The 23518-nt window shown below is 46.4% G+C and overlaps 2 protein-coding genes across 7 annotated transcripts in view; both read right to left on the minus strand.

Moving 5' to 3' along the window:
• Nucleotides 1-2100, minus strand: part of LOC142765509 (medium-chain acyl-CoA ligase ACSF2, mitochondrial-like) — a 30669-nt gene extending 28569 nt beyond the window's left edge. Inside the window, exon 1 of the mRNA XM_075866608.1 lies at nucleotides 1895-2100. Within this exon, the coding sequence (XP_075722723.1) occupies nucleotides 1895-1974 (80 nt within the window). The 5' untranslated portion in view covers nucleotides 1975-2100. The remainder of the gene's footprint in view (nucleotides 1-1894) is intronic.
• A 4482-nt stretch (nucleotides 2101-6582) lies between these two features.
• Nucleotides 6583-23518, minus strand: LOC142765510 (protein angel homolog 2-like). 6 transcript variants are annotated; one of them, XM_075866611.1, is made up of 6 exons: nucleotides 23376-23518; nucleotides 19731-20054; nucleotides 17519-17827; nucleotides 13436-13677; nucleotides 9575-9644; nucleotides 6583-8260 (listed from the first exon to the last, which is right to left on the minus strand). In XM_075866611.1, the coding sequence occupies exons 2-6, from the start codon at nucleotides 19888-19890 to the stop codon at nucleotides 7101-7103; spliced, it is 1941 nt and encodes a 646-aa protein (XP_075722726.1). In that variant the 5' UTR covers nucleotides 19891-20054; nucleotides 23376-23518; the 3' UTR covers nucleotides 6583-7100. The 6 variants fall into 6 exon arrangements, with proteins under 6 accessions (XP_075722726.1, XP_075722727.1, XP_075722725.1 ...); XM_075866612.1 differs by having other exon boundaries at nucleotides 19731-20051; nucleotides 23376-23514; XM_075866610.1 differs by lacking the exon at nucleotides 23376-23518 and adding an exon at nucleotides 23178-23346 and having other exon boundaries at nucleotides 19731-20051.

Genomic DNA, 23518 nt, shown 5'->3' on the forward strand with positions numbered 1-23518 from the left:
AGAGCTTTAGAAAAGGTGATGCGATGTGCGAGATAAACACACGCTGCTCATTTTTTTAAATGCTTTCTTTGTTATTATTGAGCATATTTGCTCATTGTGGTCAGAAACTCTGCCCTTTTATAGCGGCAATGGTCTTTAGTAGAGGACAATGGCAATGTGTGAAGCACTGAAACCACAGTGCCTACTTCTTGGGCTACAAAACATGATCGACAGCCCTGCACTTTGCCTGCTCAGACATTTTTCTGCATGCAATGGGAAAGGCGACAGCGCGCGAACCATTGATGAAGTGTTAAAGAACTTCATATCGACAAGGAGACATATGGTGCACGATTGCCAGAGCCTATGTCTGTGCAAAATGTGCACTTGGACTTGTTGACAAACGTAGCGAAGGCGAAAGCATGCTTACACCATCTTCGAAGACCAGCTGTGCTTGTGCACCTTGCTCTCACAATGTGCAATCAGTTCTATACACGACTCGAAAAATGTGCAGAAATCATTGAACAGCCCGAAGCATAGCCCGAAGGAACGAGCAGAATGGAAGGAGCGAGCTTTTCTTTTACTTAGCCCGGATACCAACTACCAACAGAATAAATGCAAAAGTCAAAGGATGCTCTTCGCATAAGATTAAAAACAGCAACTTTTATTTATAGCAATTAATGCACGACCTCGATAAAACTTATATCCTGAAGGCGGACGTCCCAGTCGACTCTCTTCATCTGAGCAACACACTTGCCAGTAAAATTATAGGGCCCCTGAATTTGCACACAGTTTTCTCCACAACATTGTAAACATGTTGCCGGCCTAATGATCATTACCATGTAAAAAGACTGCTTTTATTTTAAATGTCTTCAGTCGTGTTCAGTTCCTAAATATCCACACAAAAACATGTGCTGCCCGCTCACAACGTTATTGCAATGAGCGCCTGCAACATGTCACGACGAGTTTACGCACGCGTCTGCTACTGGTGGCGCTGGCTGTCCTATCACCGCAGCGCCGCCATACCAGAGCCATACCGGCTGTCGTCGAGGCCTGTATACTGCCTATACATCCAGACATGCGCGTCAGCAGGGGAGTGCAAAAGGGCCACTTGCATCTCCCAAATTAAGCCTCACTAGCACTTGCCCTTACTCAAGCTACACGTACCTGTGCTCTCCCCTTCACCTAGCTTTGATGCAACACTGGTTGGCACCACCCAAAAGAGAATCCTGCCTACGACCACGTATCCAAAAGTATGAAAGACATTTTTGCATGAGAGAGTGAAAACATCGCCCCGCTGTACGTGCAGCACGCGGTCTGACGTGACAGTCTTATTGACAGTGCATTTTTGAGGGAGTCACGTCAGTGCAAAGATGACGATGGCGGCGCCAGGAGAGCCGCCCGTGAAGAGGTCTATACATACGTAAATCTTTTTTTTTTAATCTTGCATATGCAGTGGCGTGTAGCTAGTGCATGGTGGCACACCGTGCCCGTATCCCCCCCCCCCTATCTTTTTTTTTATCTTTTTTTGCTACGGCACACAGCGCTCAAAATGACGGTCAACCACGTCTCCCAGCCTGGCTCCCCACTTCAGATCGAGGAGGTGCCCCCACCTGAAAACAATTTTCTTCCTGCCCCCTGCTCCTGCATTTGAGGCGGGGGCTTTGCCACATGGCCACCGCTGCGGTACGATGAGATTCGCAAACGTATATACTTACTCCAAATCAGATTAATCGATAACGTCCGTACGCGCATGCGGGCTATCTCTGCGGCCATACAAGAGACCGCCGCCCCTATAGGCGTGAACGACAACCAGTTGCTCACATGCGCCGGCATAGCTAGGGCATTTCGCAAGAGTGCTCCAGGCATGGCAATGCTCGAAACTCTGCAGAGAGAATGTAGCGACGTATTTGCATACCTGTACAGCGCTCGACAACGGTAATGTTCCGCAACAGCCCACACGGAGAGACGGTGAGCTGTCAGTACTCGCAGAGCCATATCAGCGCGCTGGAAACTCGATCGGTCCCTGTCAGCGGTCCGGAGGTCCGCTGTCGCGTCCACTAGCCAGCAAGATAAACGCTTACATGTCGCTAATACGACGTTGCGTTTCCGTTCTCATTGCTTGTTAACGGAGCAACAACGCACACACGTTTTTTTTTTTTTTTTTTTTTTCGTTGCGGCGAGAGCGAGGCAATCAGCTGGACGAATGGCTTTACTCATGCAACTAAAGTGCAACAAATGCTACAGCGCACGCGCGCGCGGTGGCGCCCCGCGTGAACGTTAGCACAAAGACAAAAAGAAAAGCTTGGCGTAACCACTCGGTCTAGCGGTCTCTCGTTGGTGATTCGGCGCAGCAGCTGACGCCAGTTGCGCCTCGCAGCCAGTCAGCATGCACCCGCAAACTCTTTCCACGCAACCGGCGCCGGATGCGGCTTGGTTTGCGCTCAGCAGCAAAGCTAGTCGCACGTCGATGTACTACGTGCCGTCACCCGACACCCGTTCAAGCGGGTACAGCCACTCGGCTGAAGCAAATGGTAGTGTATAGGTGTTCCGTGGCTAAAGTTTAAACGTCGTGGAATGTAGCGTTCCGCAACAACCGCCAAGTCTTTGAAATGCTCGAAATCTTTGAACTCATTTCGGCGTTGCCCGCGCCAGTGCAATGATTTTTCGCGTGAGTTTCTCGTCGCTCTCCGACATTTTCGATTCTTGCGCCATTTGGCGTAAGCACAACAAGGAGTTAAAATAATCACGCTTTCCTAGGCACGCAGCTACTAAATTTACAACGAAAAAGGCTGAATTCGCTGGTTCAAATGAAGTGTTATTGAAACCTTAGCTCACGGCACCTGTGCAGAACTTCCTTTTTTTTTTTTTTTGCAACCATTACACCTAATTTTGTTTTTGTTACACTTAACGCAAAAGTTCACACCTAGTGAATGTAGCAAGCATTTTTATGCAAGCCGTTTATTCTTTGTACAGAGCTAATATTGCCAACATGAAGGAATGGAAGTTTTCAGTTTACAATTCTGAACTCTGCAGTATGAAGAAGCAGCACCCCACTTCTGTATAAACTACACCAAATAAAGTGGACCCATTTATAATAACAGCGAAAGCTGTTATGAGGTCACAACTGGGGTCTCGCGCAGCGCCGTAGTTGTCTGCCGCCGCCTATAACAACATCCCGCGAAATTAGCAAAAAAAACCTAGTATCAATGACACAGTGGGGCTTGAACCAGGATCCACTGGGTGCCAGCCCAGTAGTCGACCACCGAGCTACGCCAGTGCTTGGGACTTGGCAAACTTGCCTTACCCAGGCTTGATGTTGGGAAAGCAATCGCGTTAATACGACTTATAAAGCGTTTTAAAACAGCGAAAGAACAAGCAGTCGTCGCACAATGCGAATAGCGTAACGAGTGGGTTGTCCAATCCTCCAACCCATTACAAAAGCTTGTTCTTCTTGACCTATTAACTGTGGCACATACCCACTTCAGGCATAATTTCTCATCGTCATCAGCCCCTGCGTGAACAATTCCCACAAAATTCCTCGCAGTAGTTTAGCGGATACCACGCTTCTCAGAAGAATGGCGAAAAATAGCATAGCGAATGCCGGCCTACTACCCTCAAATTTTTATTATTAATGCCGTAGTGGGCATCAAGCAAGTGTGCTTGCACAAATGAGTGTTTAGAAAACCCTCTGAAAGGTCACTCTTCTAGCTTTCCCTATGACTGCGCTGCACCTTCCGCACAGGCCTGGCGTTTTTATCATACATCTCTCAATAATATACCACTGGTTCGATGCGACTTTTCTGATCACGCACAAAAACAGAAAATTCACGTGGCATTAACAATGATTTACATCTATGTGTTGGTTGGTTGGTTGTCCCTTAGCGACCTGGCACTACCCACTGCAGTCATTTATAAAAAGTGTTAACAGCACATAGAACAATTAGGAAAGTGCGACACAACAGAAACAAAGAGCACCAACTTCCAACTGGTTTTTTTATTTCGATAATAAGTACATTTATGCAATGCTAGAGAAAGGGTACAAGACCAAAAAAGATATGCATGTGGTGATATGCTCTAAGTAAGTGAACTGGTGAAGCAATGCTTGCTGCACATGTACATTCTTTCTTGTTTCCTTTTTTTATTCTTTTTAGGTCTTGCAGCCTCACCCTTGCATTGTATAAATGCACTATGTACTGTTAACACTTATGGGACTTTACTTTAGAGATAATGTGTTATAATTCCAATATGTTTAGCAATAGTCGGTTTAAAGAGAGATTCACTGGTACAATCAAGGTTTTCGAAAAAAAAGCCCATTGGTGAAAACCTTGAAATTGCACATAAAGTTAACAATCTATTCGTTTCATCTACCGTGAAAAAAATCACAGCATAGCCACGGAGTGAATGATGATGAGTGGGACAAAGCGCTGGAAGGTTTCATCGCTAACCTATCAAACATCCGCGAATATCGCCGACTACACCACCAAAGACGTGACAAATAGTGTATATATTTGTACAAGAAATTTTATTATTCATAAGTGGTAGCTATATGTCGCTTCCGTTCACCCTTCATTATAACGACTTTATGGTCGGTGAAGTGATGGATCAGTGATGAGGTGTAGCGGGATGTTTGCCAGGACGAAGTAGTGGGCAGTTTGGAAAGGTGGAACTGTACGCCCTCACGAAGAAACAAGGGATGGACACAGTGGGAAAATCTACGGTTCTTTAGCGCGCACCTGGATACAAGTACATGACCATCTTGCATTTCATATTGGCTACTTCTCAACAGTATTAGCTTTATGGTCGCTGAAGTGGTGGATCGGTGATGGGGTGGGGGTGTAGTGGGATGTTTGCAAGGTGGCTACATACACCAATGGAGGAAAGACAGAGCCACACACTAAGGAGCTTCACCCCTAAAAATCGCAAACTGCTTTGCAAACGTTTTCATGGCTGAAACCTATTTCGGTTGCACCAAGAGAAGAAACACTGGAAGTATAGAGGCTAGAATACTGGAAGGAATAAATGTAAGCCCATTTTTGGGATGTGTGCATTCGTAGCACGTTAACTATTTATTAACTTCATACTCTTTTTTTACTTAATGATTATTGTAAAAAGTCTCAAAGGCCTGTATTTAAGTTCCGCTTACTCATAAGTCTATTCTCTTAAAATGTAACAAACTTTCATTTAATTAGAACAGGCCCGTAATGCTTCTTGAAAACAGTTTCACTTTTTAAATACAATGTAGAGACAACAAATTTCCAAGTGCAAAAACTTCCGCAAGCAACAACTCGAAAGCACAATCTGGGTAACTACCAATTTTTCAAAGATGGTTTGAGCCAGAGACTAAGTGTTCAAGCCAAAATTATGCCGACATTAGGCATACCTGCATAAACAAAAAAAAGTGTTTTCGTTAGGTGTAATGCATTCGTATTACAACGGTCCGTGAATTTACTTGAGTAGTGGTGTCAGAGTTGACCCTCAGGTTGAGGGAACGTTTTAACTTTGCAATCTTTATCTGTACTTTTTCTTTCTCCAAGAACATCAAGGCATAGCGCTAGCAGTTGTAATCTCAGCCATGCAAGTTCCCTTCCACAACTCAAGTGGTATCTTCTGAGAGTCTCTGATCTCACAAAAGAAAACTATTGCAACAATGTTTTGCTTTGTCAATGGCAACATCGCTGAAATGTCACCAGCATCAGTTTACCACTGGCGGTGAGCCTCTACAAATCAATCTCTTACTTCGGCTGCAATGTCAGTTATAACAAAGTAAATGAAAAATGCTGCAATACAGTGTTAGAAAGAAACTGTGCCAACAAATTTTTAAATACAAGAAGCTTATTTTCATGCAAGATGAAACTTTGTTTTAATGAGGTTTGAGTACATACTGCTATGGCAGTTTTAGACGTAGTCATGCCTCCATATTTCCCACAATGTCCCGACGATCATTTCATCAAGACCTTTTGCATTATGTCAACACGACTTACCTGACAAGAATGAAAGCTTCCAACAATAGAAATTGCCATCACAATGTACCTGAAATTACCAGCTATTTTAGTTTTAATTCAACAAAGCTGACGATGCGACGCTATCTAAACTGTGTACATTACCCCATGTAGTATTATAGTTAAGCCAGTTTAGTGTGGCTCCAAAACCAAGAACAACATTTCAACCACAAAGCTTTATTTTATATATATATATATATATATATATATATATATATATATATATATATATATATATATATATATATGCAGAAGAATAACTTCGGTTGCCGCAAGGTTATAAATATGAAAGTAGATGCGCTTTCACATAACAACTGTTTATTGTGCCGACGTTTCGACAGGAACCCTGTCTTTTTCAAGGCATAATGGCCTTGAAAAAGACAGGGTTCCTGTCGAAACGTCGGCACAATAAACAGTTGTTATGTGAAAGCGCATCTACTTTCATATTTATATATATATATATATATATATATATATATATATATATATATATATATATATATATATATATATATATAGCAGGAGCTTGCACAGGAGGCCTTGCTGCCAATCCTTTTGTGCCACAAAACTGCCACTGTTTATCAACACACAACAGCAGGAGGGGTAGGCTAAATACTTGAATCCAACATTTATTCACGGAAAAATAATTCGGCTGTCATTCCAGCAAAAAGTTCTTCCAGGCTTCCAAAAGATGGGGAAAAATTTATTAATTGCTCGGGCTTCAGGGTGTGCTAATAGCGCATCAAATAAGAATTTCTCATTCCAAATACTTTTCCGTTATCACTATTAATTATATATAAGTACTGAGACATTTGTACAGAAATCCGCATTAAAACCAGTAAAGATTCAGCTGCTTCGTTGCAGGCATTGAGGATGAGCACTGTCTCCCAAAAACTACAGTAACATTATGTTCTAAACGTCCAAACAACAAGGGTGCGGTTGGCGGAAGAAGTAATGCCTCTCGAATGCAGCACACACATTATTGATGACTACAGCACCTCTGTTGCTGCTTCAGTGGTGCCTGGAAAATGAAAAAGTCATAGCGTTCGTTTAAAAAGCGACATTATTTACACTGACTTTGTCCAATGATAAAGCGATACTGATGTTCTGTTGTCGTCAACACTAGCTGGGTGGTCTAAGCAAGAACTTTGCGATCAGAGGAAGGTGGTCCGACGACTGTACTTCGTTAGGCAGCCCACCGACGGCCACGAGCTGGCTTTGCGACATCAAGCGGTATGTCGCCAGTAATCGCAGCGGTCCCTCGATGATGCAGGCATGTTTCACTTGGCCCTCCCTGAACATGGTGTCCTTCCTTTTCACCGAGTAGAAGATGTAGTCGACGGTGCAACTCGCGCGTTGGTGATGTGTCGTCACCTCGGCATTGGCGCCTTTGACGTTGTGCTTGTAGGCAGAGATCAGGTTCAAGAAGTGCCTCACAACCCGCTGCCGGCTTTCCTTGGCCGGCGTTGAGTCATTTGCGTCAGAAGCGTTTGCCGCCGGCGCCGTGTCTTCTGCGGGTGGACTTTTTGCTTGCGAGTCCTTTGAGGCACTGTTTGTAGCCGATTTTGATGGCGAGTCCTTCCTCGAAGAACCACTCGTCGACTTTTCCTTGGCAGCCATGTCCCTTATTGCAGATTTGCATTGCACAAGGTTGAGAGTATTGTTAAATTCAGCGGCTGGCTGCGTTGAATTGGAGGGAGCATCAACGTTTTGAGATGCAGGTTCCTTGGCCAGTGCAGGCAGGTACCGGGACGAACCAGAGATATTCAGCTGACGAAGGCTGCTGGCGAGGGGCACGTATTTTCCGCGGTTTGCACCGTCGCTCTGCCCGGAAACGTCGCCTGAGAGAAGCCCCTCATAGCACAGGCTTCCACGGGTGAGAAAAGTGTAGAGGGGTGAGTGCGGCTCGCTGTTCATGTCTCCGCACAAGAGGATGGGAACGTACAACGGCGTGCCATCCGGCGAGTCTCCGCGAAATGCCAGCCGGTCGATCTCGGCGAGCAGGAGGCACAGCTGGGCGAGCTTGATGTCTCCGCGGCGTGGGTTGAACAGCAGGTGAGTCGTCGACACACACAGCCGGAAATCTGCACCAAACTTGGCATTGCCAGCAACCGGCTTCAACATGGCAATGAGAGCAACGTTGTCACGGTCGAGGACGGTAACGTCGGAGCGGGCGTACTCGATCGGCTCGAAGCAGTCCAGCTCGAAAACAGACTTGCGAAAGAAAATGCCACAGCCATCTCGCTTGTCACCAGTGCGCTGTTTGTATAGGCAGCCATAACCTGAATGAGAAGATGAGGCATACGTAATTGTTAACCTGTGCTACAGTCACAGAGTACACAATGTTTATGAGGATACGGTACAAAGAAGATGCATCAAGAATGCCAATGTTTATGTGCATCGATGGGGACAGTTGAGCTACTCTTGACCTGTGCATAAACTCAGACAGATAAAGCACACAAAAACATGCAAAGAAGCTGATGGTACAGAGAAACCATCTGGTTTTCATGACAACAAACAAGACAGTTCTTTTATGTGGCTTAATAATGCCGCGAGGCGTAATGCGGATAGTGTTGCGTATGCCGATACCGCCGGCACACGGCCTTATTGTGGTCCAGGATGCACCGCGACTCATCTGCGAAGATCATGGCCCGCACGTCGACCATATGTCACGTAAGAGTGAGGGTAGCCCGAAGACAGGAGACCGGGAGGTTAGTAGAAATAGAAGGAGATCCGTTTATTTGGCGGACTTGCGCCCACTAAAGCAAAACAGACACACCGGCTTAGCGGGAGGCGAACAGCGCGTTCGACGGCCGTCGGGTAACAGAAAATGTCCCACTAGAACGCAAGGCGCGTTCGACGGCCGTCGGGTAACAGAAATGTCCCACTGGAACGCAAGGCGCGTTCGACGGCCGTCGGGTAACAGAAAATGTCTCACTGGAACGCAAGGCGCGTTCACCATCCGAGATACAGTCGCCGTAGCGTCTGGCGCTATCTCGTTATCAACGAATGGTCGACGTGCGGGCCATGATCTTCGCAGATGAGTCGCGGTGCATCCTGGACCACGATAAGGCCGTGTGCCGGCGGTATCGGCATGCGCAACACTATCCGCAATACGCCTCGCGGCAATATGGTTTAAAAACGAATGATTACCACCTATACCATGTCCTAATGCGCGCCTTTCATCCCAAGAACAGTGGTCCATAGGTTATGCGATTGCACAATAAAGCAAAGTTGCATTCATGGATTTAGCAACAGGCTATCAGCACTGTAAACACAAGGTCTAAGGCAAAGAAGTTGTTGCATAGCATGGCAATAACAATGTGCAACTTTCAGGCTTGAAGCACAGAGGCACATTCAGCTGATAAGCTGATCCTGGAAAGCCTGCACTGTGACACTTCCTAAGTGACAGCTGCAAGACAGCCATAAACTTGTACGAAACTATTGCAACACAATCACAACGAAAAGTGAATGCAGGTGGAATGTTCTGGACAGTCACATCCACAACAAAAGCTCCCTGAACTATGGCAGAAAGTGTGACCAAATAACAGTGATCGATAAAGTATTACTGAGCATAGAGAGGAAGCTTTGCTGACCCATTTTCTCCAGCTCGGGCTTGAAGTCCGTCTCGTAATGGTCTTGCTGGAGTTCTTGGAGGCAGAGAATCTGGAGCATGGGGGAGGACAATCAGTGAAGAGGGCAAGTCAGATTACGATGCCGCAGTCCCAGGCCACAGCCGGCCGACCCCCGAGAGCCCAACGTGAAAGCCCGGGCCTTGCGGGCCCGCATGCTGCTTTCGTAGCACTGATTTCCGGAAAAGAATGGGACGCAGTCAACACACACTGTTCCAGTATGAACATAAAGAAATCAGATCTGCTGCTAATGGGAAGCAAACACACGCCTGACGTTACTGCTTTCCTCTGGTAATGGAACACACTGTAGAGAGTGTTACCATACAAGCATAGCATAACAATTCTTTTAATAAAAACACTGACGAGGAACCTTGCAGTGTACACATTATCAAGATCTAAAAAAAAGTTATAAACCATCTCCTCAAAGGGAACCCCTATGGAATGCGAAGCAGCAGCGGTGCGGACAGCGTTGACCCCGTTGAAACGGGCATCGAAGCAGGTGCTGGAAGAACGATTTGAAGCGAAACTCGGTATAGCATTTACTCGAGTAAACATTTGTTTGAAACGCAAAAATGCAGGAGGCGGGTTGGGTTTTGTGTACCTTTAATCGCAGGTAAACAAGCCGAAAGAGTGGACAGATTTAGTCACGCATCCGCAGTAGTCGTACGGACACAGCCTGTTAGCGATTTTCAGTGGCAGGCCGCATCCATACGGGTACTGCAGACGCGCAACTAAATCTGTCTAGTGTTTCCACTCGACGAGCGGTCGAGCGTTGCGGGCAATGGAGAGGGTGAAGCGATAGAGAAGTGTGTTGCGAGCTGGGGGAGGAGCCAGCAGCTACTGTGGGTGAGGGAGAGAGTGACGTCAACATGCAGCTGCGACTTGACCTACTTGGCATCATTCCAGCAACTGCGGAGAGAAGAGCGTGGTGCAGCACATTGGCACGTAGACACGGACGGACAGCGTTACACAGGCTAGTCAAAAAGCTGCTTCGCATCTAACGGTACTTTATTTTTACACCTTGTACTGCAATGAGTTCAACCCAGCGGCAACAGAATGATGCAGAAAAGTCAGCCTTTTGACATGGTTCCCGTTTCAATGTCCCGTAGCACCTATTCAGTATAGTTGGGTAAAACTTCGGACTGCAATAGTTTTTCCTACTAAAATGTGGTTGAACATGAGCCTTCCCCAATGTAATCATACATTAAGTGGAGACGCTCCTCGAAAAAACTTTTTTTTATTTCTGACTTCAAAATTTTTTATTTATGACTTCGAAATTTTGTCATGAATATAGTTTTTCATAGATATTTCAAATATGCAATCATTTTTTGTGTAGCTGCTATAGTTATTGAGTTACACCATGCACAATAGCGAAAAGTTACATGTTTTGGGGGTACTCTTTTATGTACTTAACTTTAGGTAAAAGCATCGTCTCTGATCTTATTTGACCCTCGGTAGATTGTAAAGTACAAATATCTATTCAGATATGTCACAGAAATATTGGAACCAAGGAAAAAATATTGTATTGAATGACTAATAATTTTTAATCTCCCTTGAAACAATAACCTAAGATTTTCGCAACTAATTCTGACAGGCATTGCAATTTCAAGTAGATATTTGTATTCTACATGTGTTGATGAATATGCGTGCCAAGCTTCGTTATTATACAATAAGTATAAGTGTCTAAAAGGCTGCCCGGAAAATGTGAAATTGTCAAAAAAAATTAAAATGAGAAAAAAAGTTTGAAAGTTTGGAAAGTTGGCATTTATTAGGAAAGTTTTTTTTTTTTTTTTGCATCAAATCGGGGCACAATGAAAAGCATCTTGCACTGAATGCTCGGAAGACCGAGAATCGCACAGAATTGTGAAAGTTGGTCATGGCCTGCGCCTATAACGTGTGCTGCCAGAACTGCCTTCAACATTTACAGCCAAGCTATCACGCGGGCTCCCGCTGTCGAAACGAGCGCTCGTCCCTTGGTTCTTGGTCGAAGTAGTATGTCTTGACGCGTGCGTGGATGAAAGTGTAGATTCAGGGCAATCGGTATTTTCACAGCACAGTTCGACGAATGCCGAAAGCCCTTTGCGGTTTCCAGCTACCTCGGACGCTGAGTTCCCGTTCGCAGCAGGTTGGGCATAGCGCACCCGCCACAAAGGCAGTCAGCGCATCGATTTCGCAAAGCAGCCTGTTGGCAGTAGCAGCACCTACTGATCTACGTTCACTCTCAAAGAATCCGCTGTTCATTTGGGATGCACTCACGAATTTCACGGCAGGGCGTTGGTCAGCGGTGTCATCGGCATTCACTGTCGCCTTGGGAAACGTCCGACGCCGTTTCCCTCGATATTTGGGGCGAGTTCTGAACTTTCAATTATCTAGACAGCGCTTCTCGGGGCTTTCTATGACGCAAAACTGCAGAGAAACACCGAAAAACTCGATTGCGACGTCCGAGGAAGGATAGGAGGAGGCGGAGCGCATTGCCGACCAATGGCGGCCTCGCCCTGCTTGCCGTGATATTCAAAACGTGTACGTATGCATTGTTTTTCTTGTTTTTGGTTCATTCTTCGTAAAGATACGAGACTGGCTATTAGTGGATTGTGAAGGGGAAGGCCTTTGCAGCATGCGTGCACGATTGCAAATGGCAACTAACGCATCGTTTTCGCGACAGGACAACCCGAACTGTGTCATTTTTGGCGACTTTTGCGCATTTCACACGTCATCGCTCCCTGCTTCGAAGCATTTTTAGCGGATTTCAGCTTGATATCTTCAGAAATAAGAGAATATAATCCAAGGATACCAATACAACCAGAAAAATAAAGCGAAAATTTTTCGGTAAACCGCGACTTTTCGACCCGCGTCTCCCCTTAAAGTGATGTCATGAGTTGGACAGCCAGTGACCCGGATGTCTGGCTTATGCGCAGGATAATTCGAGTCGCACAAGCAATGAGCCATTATGCTTCCGCCATTTATGTTGGACCTCTTCTTCCTAAGGTGTAACACATCTGAGACTTCAAATGAAACTAAATCCTCACTTGCCAAGCTGTGAATATCAAGATCAGTGAAAATGTTTCAGACAATAAAGCTAGAGATATGATTCGAATAACAGCATGCATGTTTTTGTAGCTCTCTGTGCAGGGCACGCACATTCTGTGGAGTACATGTACACTCTATGCAGCAACATTTTAATTTAACCCTCATTAATTTAAAAAACAAATAATTCATGCTTGTTCTGTGGTCTGACTTAAAATAATTAGTGTTGTGGTGGTGCTAACACCCCCTGTAAAGTCATTTGCGCCTTGTGGCAGAAGTGTTTCACACATCGGCCGCATTCCGGGTTCACAACTACCAAGCAGTAGATGGCGTTGAACTCGCAAACGTTTATCACCGCGATCATCATCATCATTGTTAGAACGATAGCGCCAGCGGTGACGCTTGACGGCAAGCCTGGGTGGCAGCAGATGAGCGAGAAGCGGTCCTCTTTGGCGGGTGGCGCGAATGATTGTCTCGAGCGGTGCGTCTGCAGTAGACTGCCCCACTGGTTGTCTGCCGTAGGCTCGTGGCGAGTCAGGCGCTGGTGAAGCCACCTTGTGTGTGTTCTTGTGTTTGTTATGTTGTTGAGTGTTGTGTAATATTAGGCACTTTCAACTTGATGAAAGTCAGTACACGCCCAATTTTCTTTCCTCATGAAAACACTTCAGCATAGGCCTAGAACAAGGAGTGAAACTTCTTGACAAATAGTTCTTATGTCAGCGAAATGGCAGAATGAGGCCAAATGGGTAAACTTGGGGCAAGAATCCTGAGAAGCCGACAGGCATGTCCCCGCACACTCACGTCAGCACTGATCTCCTTGAGCTCGGCGAGGAGGTTCTTTCGGCGCAGGGTCCACTGGAGCACATCCTCGTGGCAGTGCTGGTACAGGTAGGGATTGTCCTCCAGGAGCCCTTGGGCCAGAACATTGTACGACATCACCGTGAACACCAGGCCACCGCCAGAGCCACCGCTTCCGCCGTGCACCTGGCCCAAATCGGTGGGCACCCAGTACCGACTCCTCCGCACACGCTCACGCACGTTCGCTGGAAAGCGGGGAAGTCGTAGAAATAGATGAATCATGGAAGCTTCAGCACAGAAAGTGGGCTGGCATTTATTTGACAAGCATAACTGTAGCGGTTTTACGTCCCAAAACCACAATATAGTTATACGAGAGAGCGTAGCGGCGGGATCCGGAAACTTTCATCACTTGGGGTGCTTTGATGTGCATATAAGACTATGCATAAGGGCATTTCACATCTATTAAAAAGCGGGCGCTGTGGCCAGGATTCGATCCTGCGACCTTAGGGTCAGCGGTCAAGCGTTGTAAACACCAGACCACCGCGGAGAGTTGTTCACTGACAAGAAAGAATATGTCCAACAAGTGCAACAAGCAAAAAGGCAACAGGTCCTGGTCAAGTGAGCGAGAGGGAAGGCAAAGAGATAAAAGAAAGCCGTGGGAAAAACCACTGTGCTGTCGGAGTACGGTGAAATGCCGCCGCAGTATCGCTATACATCATCATATTCCATCAGTCAGTTGCTGCAATACAATGCAGCTCCTTTGAAAACACCGACTACAACAAAATTCACTTTCACTAATTTCATTATAAACTACCAGAAACATTTTGCCAAAGCTGCAGCATTGATAACTGCCAATATTCCTAATAGGAGCATTCAAACAGTACTTAAGTGAACAAAACACGCACTTGGAGGTTAGTGAATAGAACTGAAATGTTTGCGACCAGTGTGACTCCAATACTTGACCCGATTTATATAGCAGTCCTTTTCAAAGTCCTCGATTCTCATGTGTCATGGCACTTCACTTGGTCAGAAGCGACTATGCAACCCTGAACCTAAATTTTCTCGTGGTACAAAAGAATGGCAACACAAGGCATAAAGTTGAAAGCAAAAAGTATTTTTACACCCTTTCTTGAATTTTTACAAAAGGTCTCACAAGTGAACCACAAAAAAGCCCTGCACAGGGAGCGTACCTGTCATAGCACACCTATGACCTGCATCACATTAAATATGTCACTATGACACCATCTTCCACTCTGGGCAGTTCAGATGGCTTTGCTTTCACTGTGAACCCAAAAAACACATTATCTGGCTTTAAAAGGACCCAGAATTTTTTTTGTGTGTTTAGGCTATAGCGGCATTAAACCATCCGCACCACAAATTTAGCGGTGCGCTGTGTACCAAGGCCACTACAGACCGTTATATCATGCCCTCCTTCTCAACCTTGCCATGCCTCCTCAAATCATGAGACACCCTGATATCGCTAGTGATTTCTGAGCTCTCATGAGCACACTCGACAATTTCAGCTTCACCAAGTCATGACCGGGTTTCGGACCACATTCACAGCAGAGTCAAAAATTAGAAAGCACAACATAGTCTAGCACATAACCTGAAAAAACTTCTATCACCGAGGCTATTCCAATGTGAGAGGTGTGTCCTCTTGTGTGCCAGCTTCCATCAAAAGAGACGGCAATATTTCCGAGGTTGCCAAAATTAAAGTCCTTGTAGAAGCACCACTGTGGCACACTTAGTCAAATGTTCGGCACAAGCTCTTGTTGTTGCTGGCTGAAGTTTCATTTTCAAGTACTCGTGGTACGTTTTCGTGTGAAGGCCCCGATGTGAAACATCGATAGCGGCAAAGATGTCATTCAGAGCTGTGTGACCATTCCCAGTGCTCTGAACCGCACGCGCCGTGCGAACGTTGATTTCGAACGGGTTGCAGTTACTAATGCCACCAACCCATCACGAGCTCCATTTCGAACCAACTTCTCCGCAGTTGCTGCAGTGAAGCTTCAGCTTAACGGCTACGCTGTACTCACACGCGTCACGTTCGATGGTCAACTGACCACGGCACACTCGGCAAGCAGAACGTTCGTTTAGTAAACTTTCACCATGTCGAGGTCAACCATGGTATACGTCCAGGCCAACGAACTTTTGGTGCTGCGCTGACTCACGAGAACACTCATTTTGCGATCGGTTGCCGAGACCGAGGAAAGTTCCGCTGCTTCTTGCTGGGCGCAATGCTCGATGGGTTCCCGGTCAGCCGATGCCAAAAATGTTGCGTCTATCCTCGCAGCTCGATCGCACATACTTGAAGCACTGCAGACAGCGGTCGCAGTCGCCGCCATACTTTCTCTGGCTGCGAAATCTGCTGCAGCAGCATTCTCTGCTGTCTTGATCACAAGTGGCAGCATTGTTTCCTGGCGCCTTGTTGAAGTATCAGTGCAATCAGCTGATTCTGACGGTACCGTGGTCGCCTCGCGATCGCTTGTGTTGCACCGCTACATCGTCGCGAAATCCGTTGCGCTCTTCCGCCGAGATCTGAAGATATCTTCGTCGGCAGTTGCGATGATTTATGGCACTCTGAACGCGTGTCGCCACTGGTAGAAGTTGTAGCGATAAAAGGCCGCCTTTGTGTCGGGCAGCTGCATCGCGGCGACTGCCGGTTTCCTGTCCCGCTAGGCTCTGCCGACATAGCCTGCGCTGGCTGCGATGACTCCTTGGGCTGCACAGCACATTTTTTCCGTCGCTTGCCGAATTTGTGAAGTGTGCGGAACTTTCGAGCATGATTCAGCATCTCGATTTCGATCGCAAAACTAGAAAACTTCTGAAATGGCGGTGACAATGCGCGTGTTTGCGGCCACACGCGCAAGATCACCAGTGTTGTTAGACCCTGCGCTCCAATCACAAGCCGCTGTTCACTCACGTGACTGCTATGGACCAATGATACCGCACAGTTTTGTCGCTTGTTTTTGCCTAGTAGCGCAGACTGGCTGCAGCATTGAAGGTTCGCTCCTGGCGGAAAAGCGAGCTCAACAGAAGCTCTTTCAAATGAGACTAAGATGGCCGCAATCCGATGAGTGGTTAACCCGATCTGAGCAATGCAAAAGGGGGCTGTTTTCGGCGATTTCATAAGCGAAACCAAGTTCTGGGATCAATAAACACGACATTTTTTGGCTCAACGATGCGTCATTTCGAGTTCATTTTTTGCTGGCAGGTGCGGGATGGTATAAAGATAATGAAAATCACGAAACCGAAAAATCGAATTTTTTGGCCGTCGCCAAGACTCGTGTCCCCCCTTAAACCAGGTGTTGGCTCGGCTACTAACGGCTACAATATAGTCTAGGTGGCGTTAGTTGTGCACCACTTTTTTCAATAAAAAATGGCACTTTTTTTAATATCCTTAAATCTAAGCCGACCTAGAGTTTGATCGAAAGAAATTTGAAAAAACTATCGGCCTAAATTCGAATAAATATGGTAACACTTTACAAAGTTATCTTCTGAAAATTCAGCTAGAGTAATATTTATGCTATTTTTATACCTTGTGCAACGTAATGAAATATTTTAAGCATAATTAGTGCTCTTCAAGCACCATAGCTGTCATTGTTACTTCTAGGCACCTTGGAGTCAACATAAGAGCATATAAGTCAGAGTGCATAATAAGCCTTTGAGCTTCTCTGTTGTTGCCACATGTCAACAGAATGCACAGGAATGTGAGAAACGAGCATAGCCAATTAGCTCTGTCACACCATCCGTCAAGCAACAACCAACAGCAACCAAGAGCAAAACCAACCAACAGATTAAATCTGAACAGATGGCATGACCATTCCACATTTGTTCCAAGTTTAGAAGTTATCTTGCGAACAACAGTGAAAGATGGGGGAATTTTTTCGAGGGACTCGTGTTTTTGTTAGACTAACCAATCGAATCCAACGAACAATTAGGCTAAGGAGAGCATTGTGGACATTAAATGCTGTTTTTAACTGCGGTGTAGTACTAAGTCATGTAAATTGAAATAAAGTAAATAAAAATCAGCTTGCGGTGCGAATTGGTGGTGTAGTGAGGCCTCAGGGCCTATCAGCAACTTACCAGCAGCAAGGACGGGGTCATACGCTGCCACGGGGGACGGTGTGCTGCAGTGGTCGACACTGCTGTTCGTGCTGTTGTCGTTGAGCACGGCGTCAGTGACGTCCATCACCACCTTGGGGGGCGGTTGCTCTGAGAAGCGCCTCTTCTGCTTGGCCGCAGAGGAATGGTCAGCAAGGTCACTGACCTCTGGTGTACCTGGCCGGCGCCGACTGGAGGGCAATGGTAAGTGGCTGGCATCCAGCAAAATATCAGGCTGGGCAGCCATGGCACCGGAAGCCTGGCTGTTGGCATGCAGCATTCGTGCCCTGCCTGGGGCCAACAGTTGAAAATGGGCCAGTGTCACCAAACGAGAGTATGCTGTTTTGCAGGTTGATAAAGAGTACCATCACGGTCTCAAAGCACTTGCACCCTTTGAAGCATCTTTATGTCACACAACAGTAACAGTCTTTAATTAAAGACTACATCATTGTGCCACAAAAGCCAAATGTAAGTCCAATTTATCTAATCAACGCTGTTACAAATGCCATGTGTCTTTATGCCATCCAAGCTTTTACAATGTTTGCATAATCTATGCGCTCCATTAAGCCCATAGGCAGTTTATTCCATGTTCAATGTAACGATGTCTGAATTTGGTTCAAAGATGTGATTGGTCAAAAGAAAAAATTAAGCAGATTCTTAACTACCAGGCCGTTGACTTCAGAAAGTTACACAGTGTAGGGGGGTGCTTTTTTGCTACTTTGCTACAAACATGCTTTCACTTCTCTAGATGCTAAGCAGCTTAGGGTCGGAGCTTCTCTGTTGGCCGTTGTGTTGTAGTCACGCTAGTACTTAAAGCGCCCGCAAGATGGCTCTGCAGTAGAGCGCTGCCCCGCTCTGGCACGGGCTCTCGCACGAGTGGACACCACTAGCAGTGCTGCGCTGCTCTGTATAATAAACGCGCTTACTCCTCTCTCTCACACACAGCGTAGAAGTATGAACGAAGACATGGGCATGAGTGCGGGGGGCCGAGGGCTCGCAAAGCGGCTGTGTGCACAACTATGCACGCTCACGGTGATGAATAAAGAGCACCTCTTCATATATCTCCAAGTCGACCCATGGCTGCTTCGCATACTACTTATGGATCCCTTTACGGGGAGATGAGTGCGATCTTTTCAGGTCATTGGGCTGTGAGTCTCTGTACTCCATAAACCAAACATGCAGTTAGCGTGATCATGCACCCGCAAAATAAAACAATATCCTCTCTGCCCACCTCTTTTGGAAAGCGAAGAAAAATGCACACAGTTGAGATGTAGAACCCAGAGAGAATGAAAAGGAAAAAGAAAATGCAAATAAAGAAAGACAAAAAAAATAAGACCGGCAATGAAGCTAGCCGTGCTGCGCCGGACCACTACGAAATTGAGTTCTGATTACCCTGGGTTCACTTAACATGCACCTGATTAAAGTAGATGGCTGTCCTTGCTTCCACGCCAACCGAAAGGCAGCCACAGTAGTCAGAAATAAAACCCATAACCACTAGGTCACCACACTGAATCCGTAGTATACCAATGTTGAATTCCAATGGCAAAATGAAAGTTGCCAACAGACTCTGCAAGTGAGCAGATCTATGTCTCTGCATGAGACCAAGACCTCCAAATCTGTCAATAGAATGTTAGCCGTCCCCTTGGGGATAGGCAGAAATGGAGTACTATTTTTTAGGTTTGAAGTTGAATACATGTGGTTATTCCCTTGCGCTGTCAAATTCCATCGAATATCCTCTTCTACATAGCAGTTTCAGCGTCCCCATCACTGTACAATAAATTGCTCACGCAGGAACTGAAGTTCAATCCAGGTTGCCATTATCGACCAGTGGAATTAGGGCTGCACAATTCCATGCCTTTCGCTATTGCCACCAGAACACCCTACTGCTGACAGCACTACCAAGCAGGCAAACATGTTGAAGCAAGTGCATCACGCAGAGCTACAATCCACTCTGCCGGTTTTGGCAGAGCAACTTTTCCCACTTTGTGAAATGGCTCCCACTGTGATTCCACTTCTATTCTCCCACTGGAACTCTTCACTCTCGCCATCACTCTGTCATTGGAACAAACTTGCTCCGACTTCGCAATTGCAATTTAACACTAGACAAGTGTTACAATAGACCTACCCGACACTTGCCAACTGTCCCCACGCCGCTATCCCCGGTTTAAAGTAGCAGCAGTGCACAAGCTCTCACCTAGGGCAATCCAGGTTGCGGCCGGCAGGGGCCCTCTACCCACAGTCGGGCCAACGCTGTTGGTCGTCGGATGTACAACAGCACAAGGTGAGGCCACTGCAGGTGGGAACACTAGTACGGGGGGCCGAATCAGGCGGAACAGAGAGTTGGGCCACCACATGGCCGGCTGTGGCTGCGACCCTGGCTGCTGATACTGTTGCCCCGGCTGCACACCAGGCAGTGGATGGTGTTGTGCAACTGGCAGGGGGCTAGATCGCGTACGACCCCGACCGAGCTGAGGGATCCGGTCACCTGAAACATACGCCTGCTGGCCATTGGCACCTGCTTCATTGAGAGAGGGAAACAGGAGTGAAACGTCAGTCAACAGTAAACAAGGATAGCCAACAAGTCTATAGACCCTTTTCATAATCTGCTAGAACACTTCTATGTACTGCATGCTTGCCCAGCTAATGATTGCACCTGTCGTGCTTCAAATGGAAGCGAGGCCCTGGTTGTGCATGCTGGGGCTTGTCTTATATACGTGTTCATATTAAGAGAGCCAAGTCTACATTATAGCAACCGTGGTTGAATACGCTGTTAACAGTAAGTGACTAGCCCCCATTGGTTGGGAAAAATGTATAGCAGGAAAGCTAGCTTTACAACTATGATAAGGGTGTATAGTAAGATACAACTTGAAAAGTTCAGAGAGACCCCGCCCAAACGACTTTAGCGCAGCAGCCGATGCAGAGTGCTCGTGCACTCTGCAATATTGCGCAAACATGGAGTCGCCAGCCGTCCGGCTCATGACATCGGCCTGGGAGTGCACGCACGTTGGTTGAAACTTGTGCAATTTTGAGGAGGAAATGCTGTGAACTTGCAAAGTTGTATATAACTATAGCTGATGTTTAGCGTTTTACAAAAGCCCCGCCGCGGTGGTCTAGTGGCTAAGGTACTCGGCTGCTGACCCGCAGGGCGCGGGTTCGAATCCCGGCTGCGGCGGTTGCATTTCCGATAGAGGCGGAAATGTTGTAGGCCGGTGTGCTCAGATTTGGGTGCACGTTAAAGAACCCCAGGTGGTCTAAATTTCCGGAGCCCTCCACTACGGCGTCTCTCATAATCATATAGTGGTTTTGGGACGTTAAACCCCACATATCAATCAATTTAGCGTTTGACAAAAGCTCATTAGGCAAGGAAAAAGCCTTGCCCTGAGTTCTTCGAAAGTCTCTGTTCTTTCCAGTGCATCACTGTCGTGAAACATCAAGGTTGAAGAAAACGTACACTCGCCAAACTAAAGTAGAACACTAATAACAGAACTGACGTTTCGACACCCAATATCGGCACCTTTTTCACAATGAACAAATGCATGGCAACCTTTATTACGTATGCATCGAAAGACACAATGCACTTGTGTGTATCCCAAGAAGTGGACCCCATATCCGTTTTATTGTGTGAGTAGTAGATTGTATGCAGAAAGATGCGTTGAGCAGACGGGACGTTTTCTTTTTCGACGATGGAAGCCGAGTGCCAGTAAAGACTGTGTCTAGCTTTTTTTTTTTGTAATGCCCTGCCGGGGTGTTCGAAATGATGTCTTTAAATTGTTATGGTGCTGCTGTACCCTCTCTTTAAAGTTGCCAGTCTCACCTAAATAGCCTGCCTAAGAGTCTTGGCACAAAATTTTGTAGAAGCAACAGGGCATCTCTCCTTTTCAAGGCAGTGTTGACACGAACAAGCTGTTGTTTCAGCTTGCTTAGAGGGATGTGGCAGACTTGCACTCCATATTCTCAAAACATTTTTTGAAAGTGACTTGCTCACGCCTCATGCATAGAAGAGTGCAGCCCACCTCATCAATGTAGTTGGCCTGGCAGGAAAGCCATTACGCGTTTTTCATTTAGTTTTTACTAATTAGCTTGAGTAGCCATTGCTGATTAACCATGACTATAGCTGAGTCTCTTATGTCTATAAAAGAAGAATTCACAGACTTGTGGAGACGCTCGCACATCATATACAAAATACCAACAATAAATGTACTGAACATACCTGAGATCAGTTCTAATCAGCATGCCATGGAAGCTTGCCCAATATAAAACACCTTACGACATTAAAATCAACCTGCTTTCAACGTAAGCTACCAACATTCACCTACGTGATGAGTTTGTGTTGGCTGCCATGCTTTCTGCTGCAGTTCTCAGCATATCGCTCCCATGCACTTGCCATCACCCACGTCACTGTTTTGTGCAGTCATGTGACCAGTTAAGCTTACAAGTAAGAAAAAAAAAAAGACGTGGTTTCACTTCTCGATACTCCCTGGAACCCAAACTTCAACTGCAAGCTCTACAAAATGTATCCAAATAATTAACCATTGCATCTTCGAAAAAACGGGGCAGGGTCATTACCTATTTATTGCAGCAGGAAAAATAACACACGGTTCTAAGCTTTTGTGCCAGCACTCTGTTAACTTGTAGCCTCTCCCAGAATACCACGTAACCAAAGCCATGAACTGCTCCAAGAACACTAAGGCAGCATCTTGTGAACCTGTGTTCAGTCCGCTACACCTCGCACACATATTTTTGTGTTATTTGGGTATTTCTTTCTTTAAGGATTGCTAGTTAACTATGATCCCACTAACACATTCACTAACACTGTACGCAGTTCTCATATGGAAACACCATGTTCTATGCAAGACGTGCATATAAATTGCTGCATTGGAATGTTTACGTTTCTGTTACTTACAGTGCGAGTAGAATAATGTAGAGTATTTTCGGTTCTCTCCTTTCACAACAACGTAGATAACATTACAGAATTCATAAGTCCAGATCAGCCGGCGTGAAGAGCACAGCTTCCACGAATGCGTGTAGATTAGACTGGCAAATTGAGCAATCGCTCTCGTGACCTCCAGAGAAGCAAAGTGCGCAGAGATCGCCCTTGAAATTCGGCACACATCGAAGGAGGCAGGCCTATTTCCATGAGTCGGGCAAGTTTCGATCGAAAGAATGAGCGGTTTCGGACTCCCAAAGGCTTACCGCTGAAGGTTTAGTCTGCGATGCTTCATTTTGGGTCGAAGTTACACAACCAACGTGCAAAATCGTCAATACGCCTGCACCAATCGGCGTTGGCTACACCACTACTTTCGCACAGGCAAGACACGTGCTACGGAGGTTTCGTTAATTCGACGCGGTGTTGCGTAACCAGGCAGTCGAATCCAAGACGGTCGACAGCGCGGTGCAGCTTCAGCCGCGATCGCTCAGCAACGCGGACGAAACTTGCACGCCACGTTATTCCAGAACAGCGGGTGACCCACCACCTCGGGCAACGTTCAACTTCTAAACAAAAATATACACGCACGTGGGGGGAAGAACGGCGGCAACCCGTTTTTAGCTAGGAACGCTAGACGTCTTACAATAAAGTTGTTTCCATTCATCAACGAAGTGAGACGCCAACGGTCTGAGATGATGCGCAAGGCTAACAAACCAGATGTCCGCGACGATGGCTGTTCATCGCTCATACTTCTGCCGCATCCATTGAAGAATCACGACGAGTGTGAAGGCAGCTGTGAGCACGACTTTCGCTCAAACATCCGGGCTACCGCGACACCCCGAGCGAGTTGTCAACAAATTGGCCATTTCCGCCACGCGGTGACAATCACGAGGGCAGGAAGCAGGAACTTACGTCAGACAGCTCCACGAGATAACATCCACCGCGATTTTGAGAGCCGCGAACGCGCGGGGCGTTCTTCCGTAGTAATCGAAAATTGTCGCGATAATTTACTAACGGGCGGCCATCTTGTACTGTTATATAGCGACGCGAGCGCC

This window comes from Rhipicephalus microplus, chromosome 6 (genome assembly GCF_043290135.1).
Source record: "Rhipicephalus microplus isolate Deutch F79 chromosome 6, USDA_Rmic, whole genome shotgun sequence".
NCBI lineage: Eukaryota > Metazoa > Arthropoda > Arachnida > Ixodida > Ixodidae > Rhipicephalus > Rhipicephalus microplus.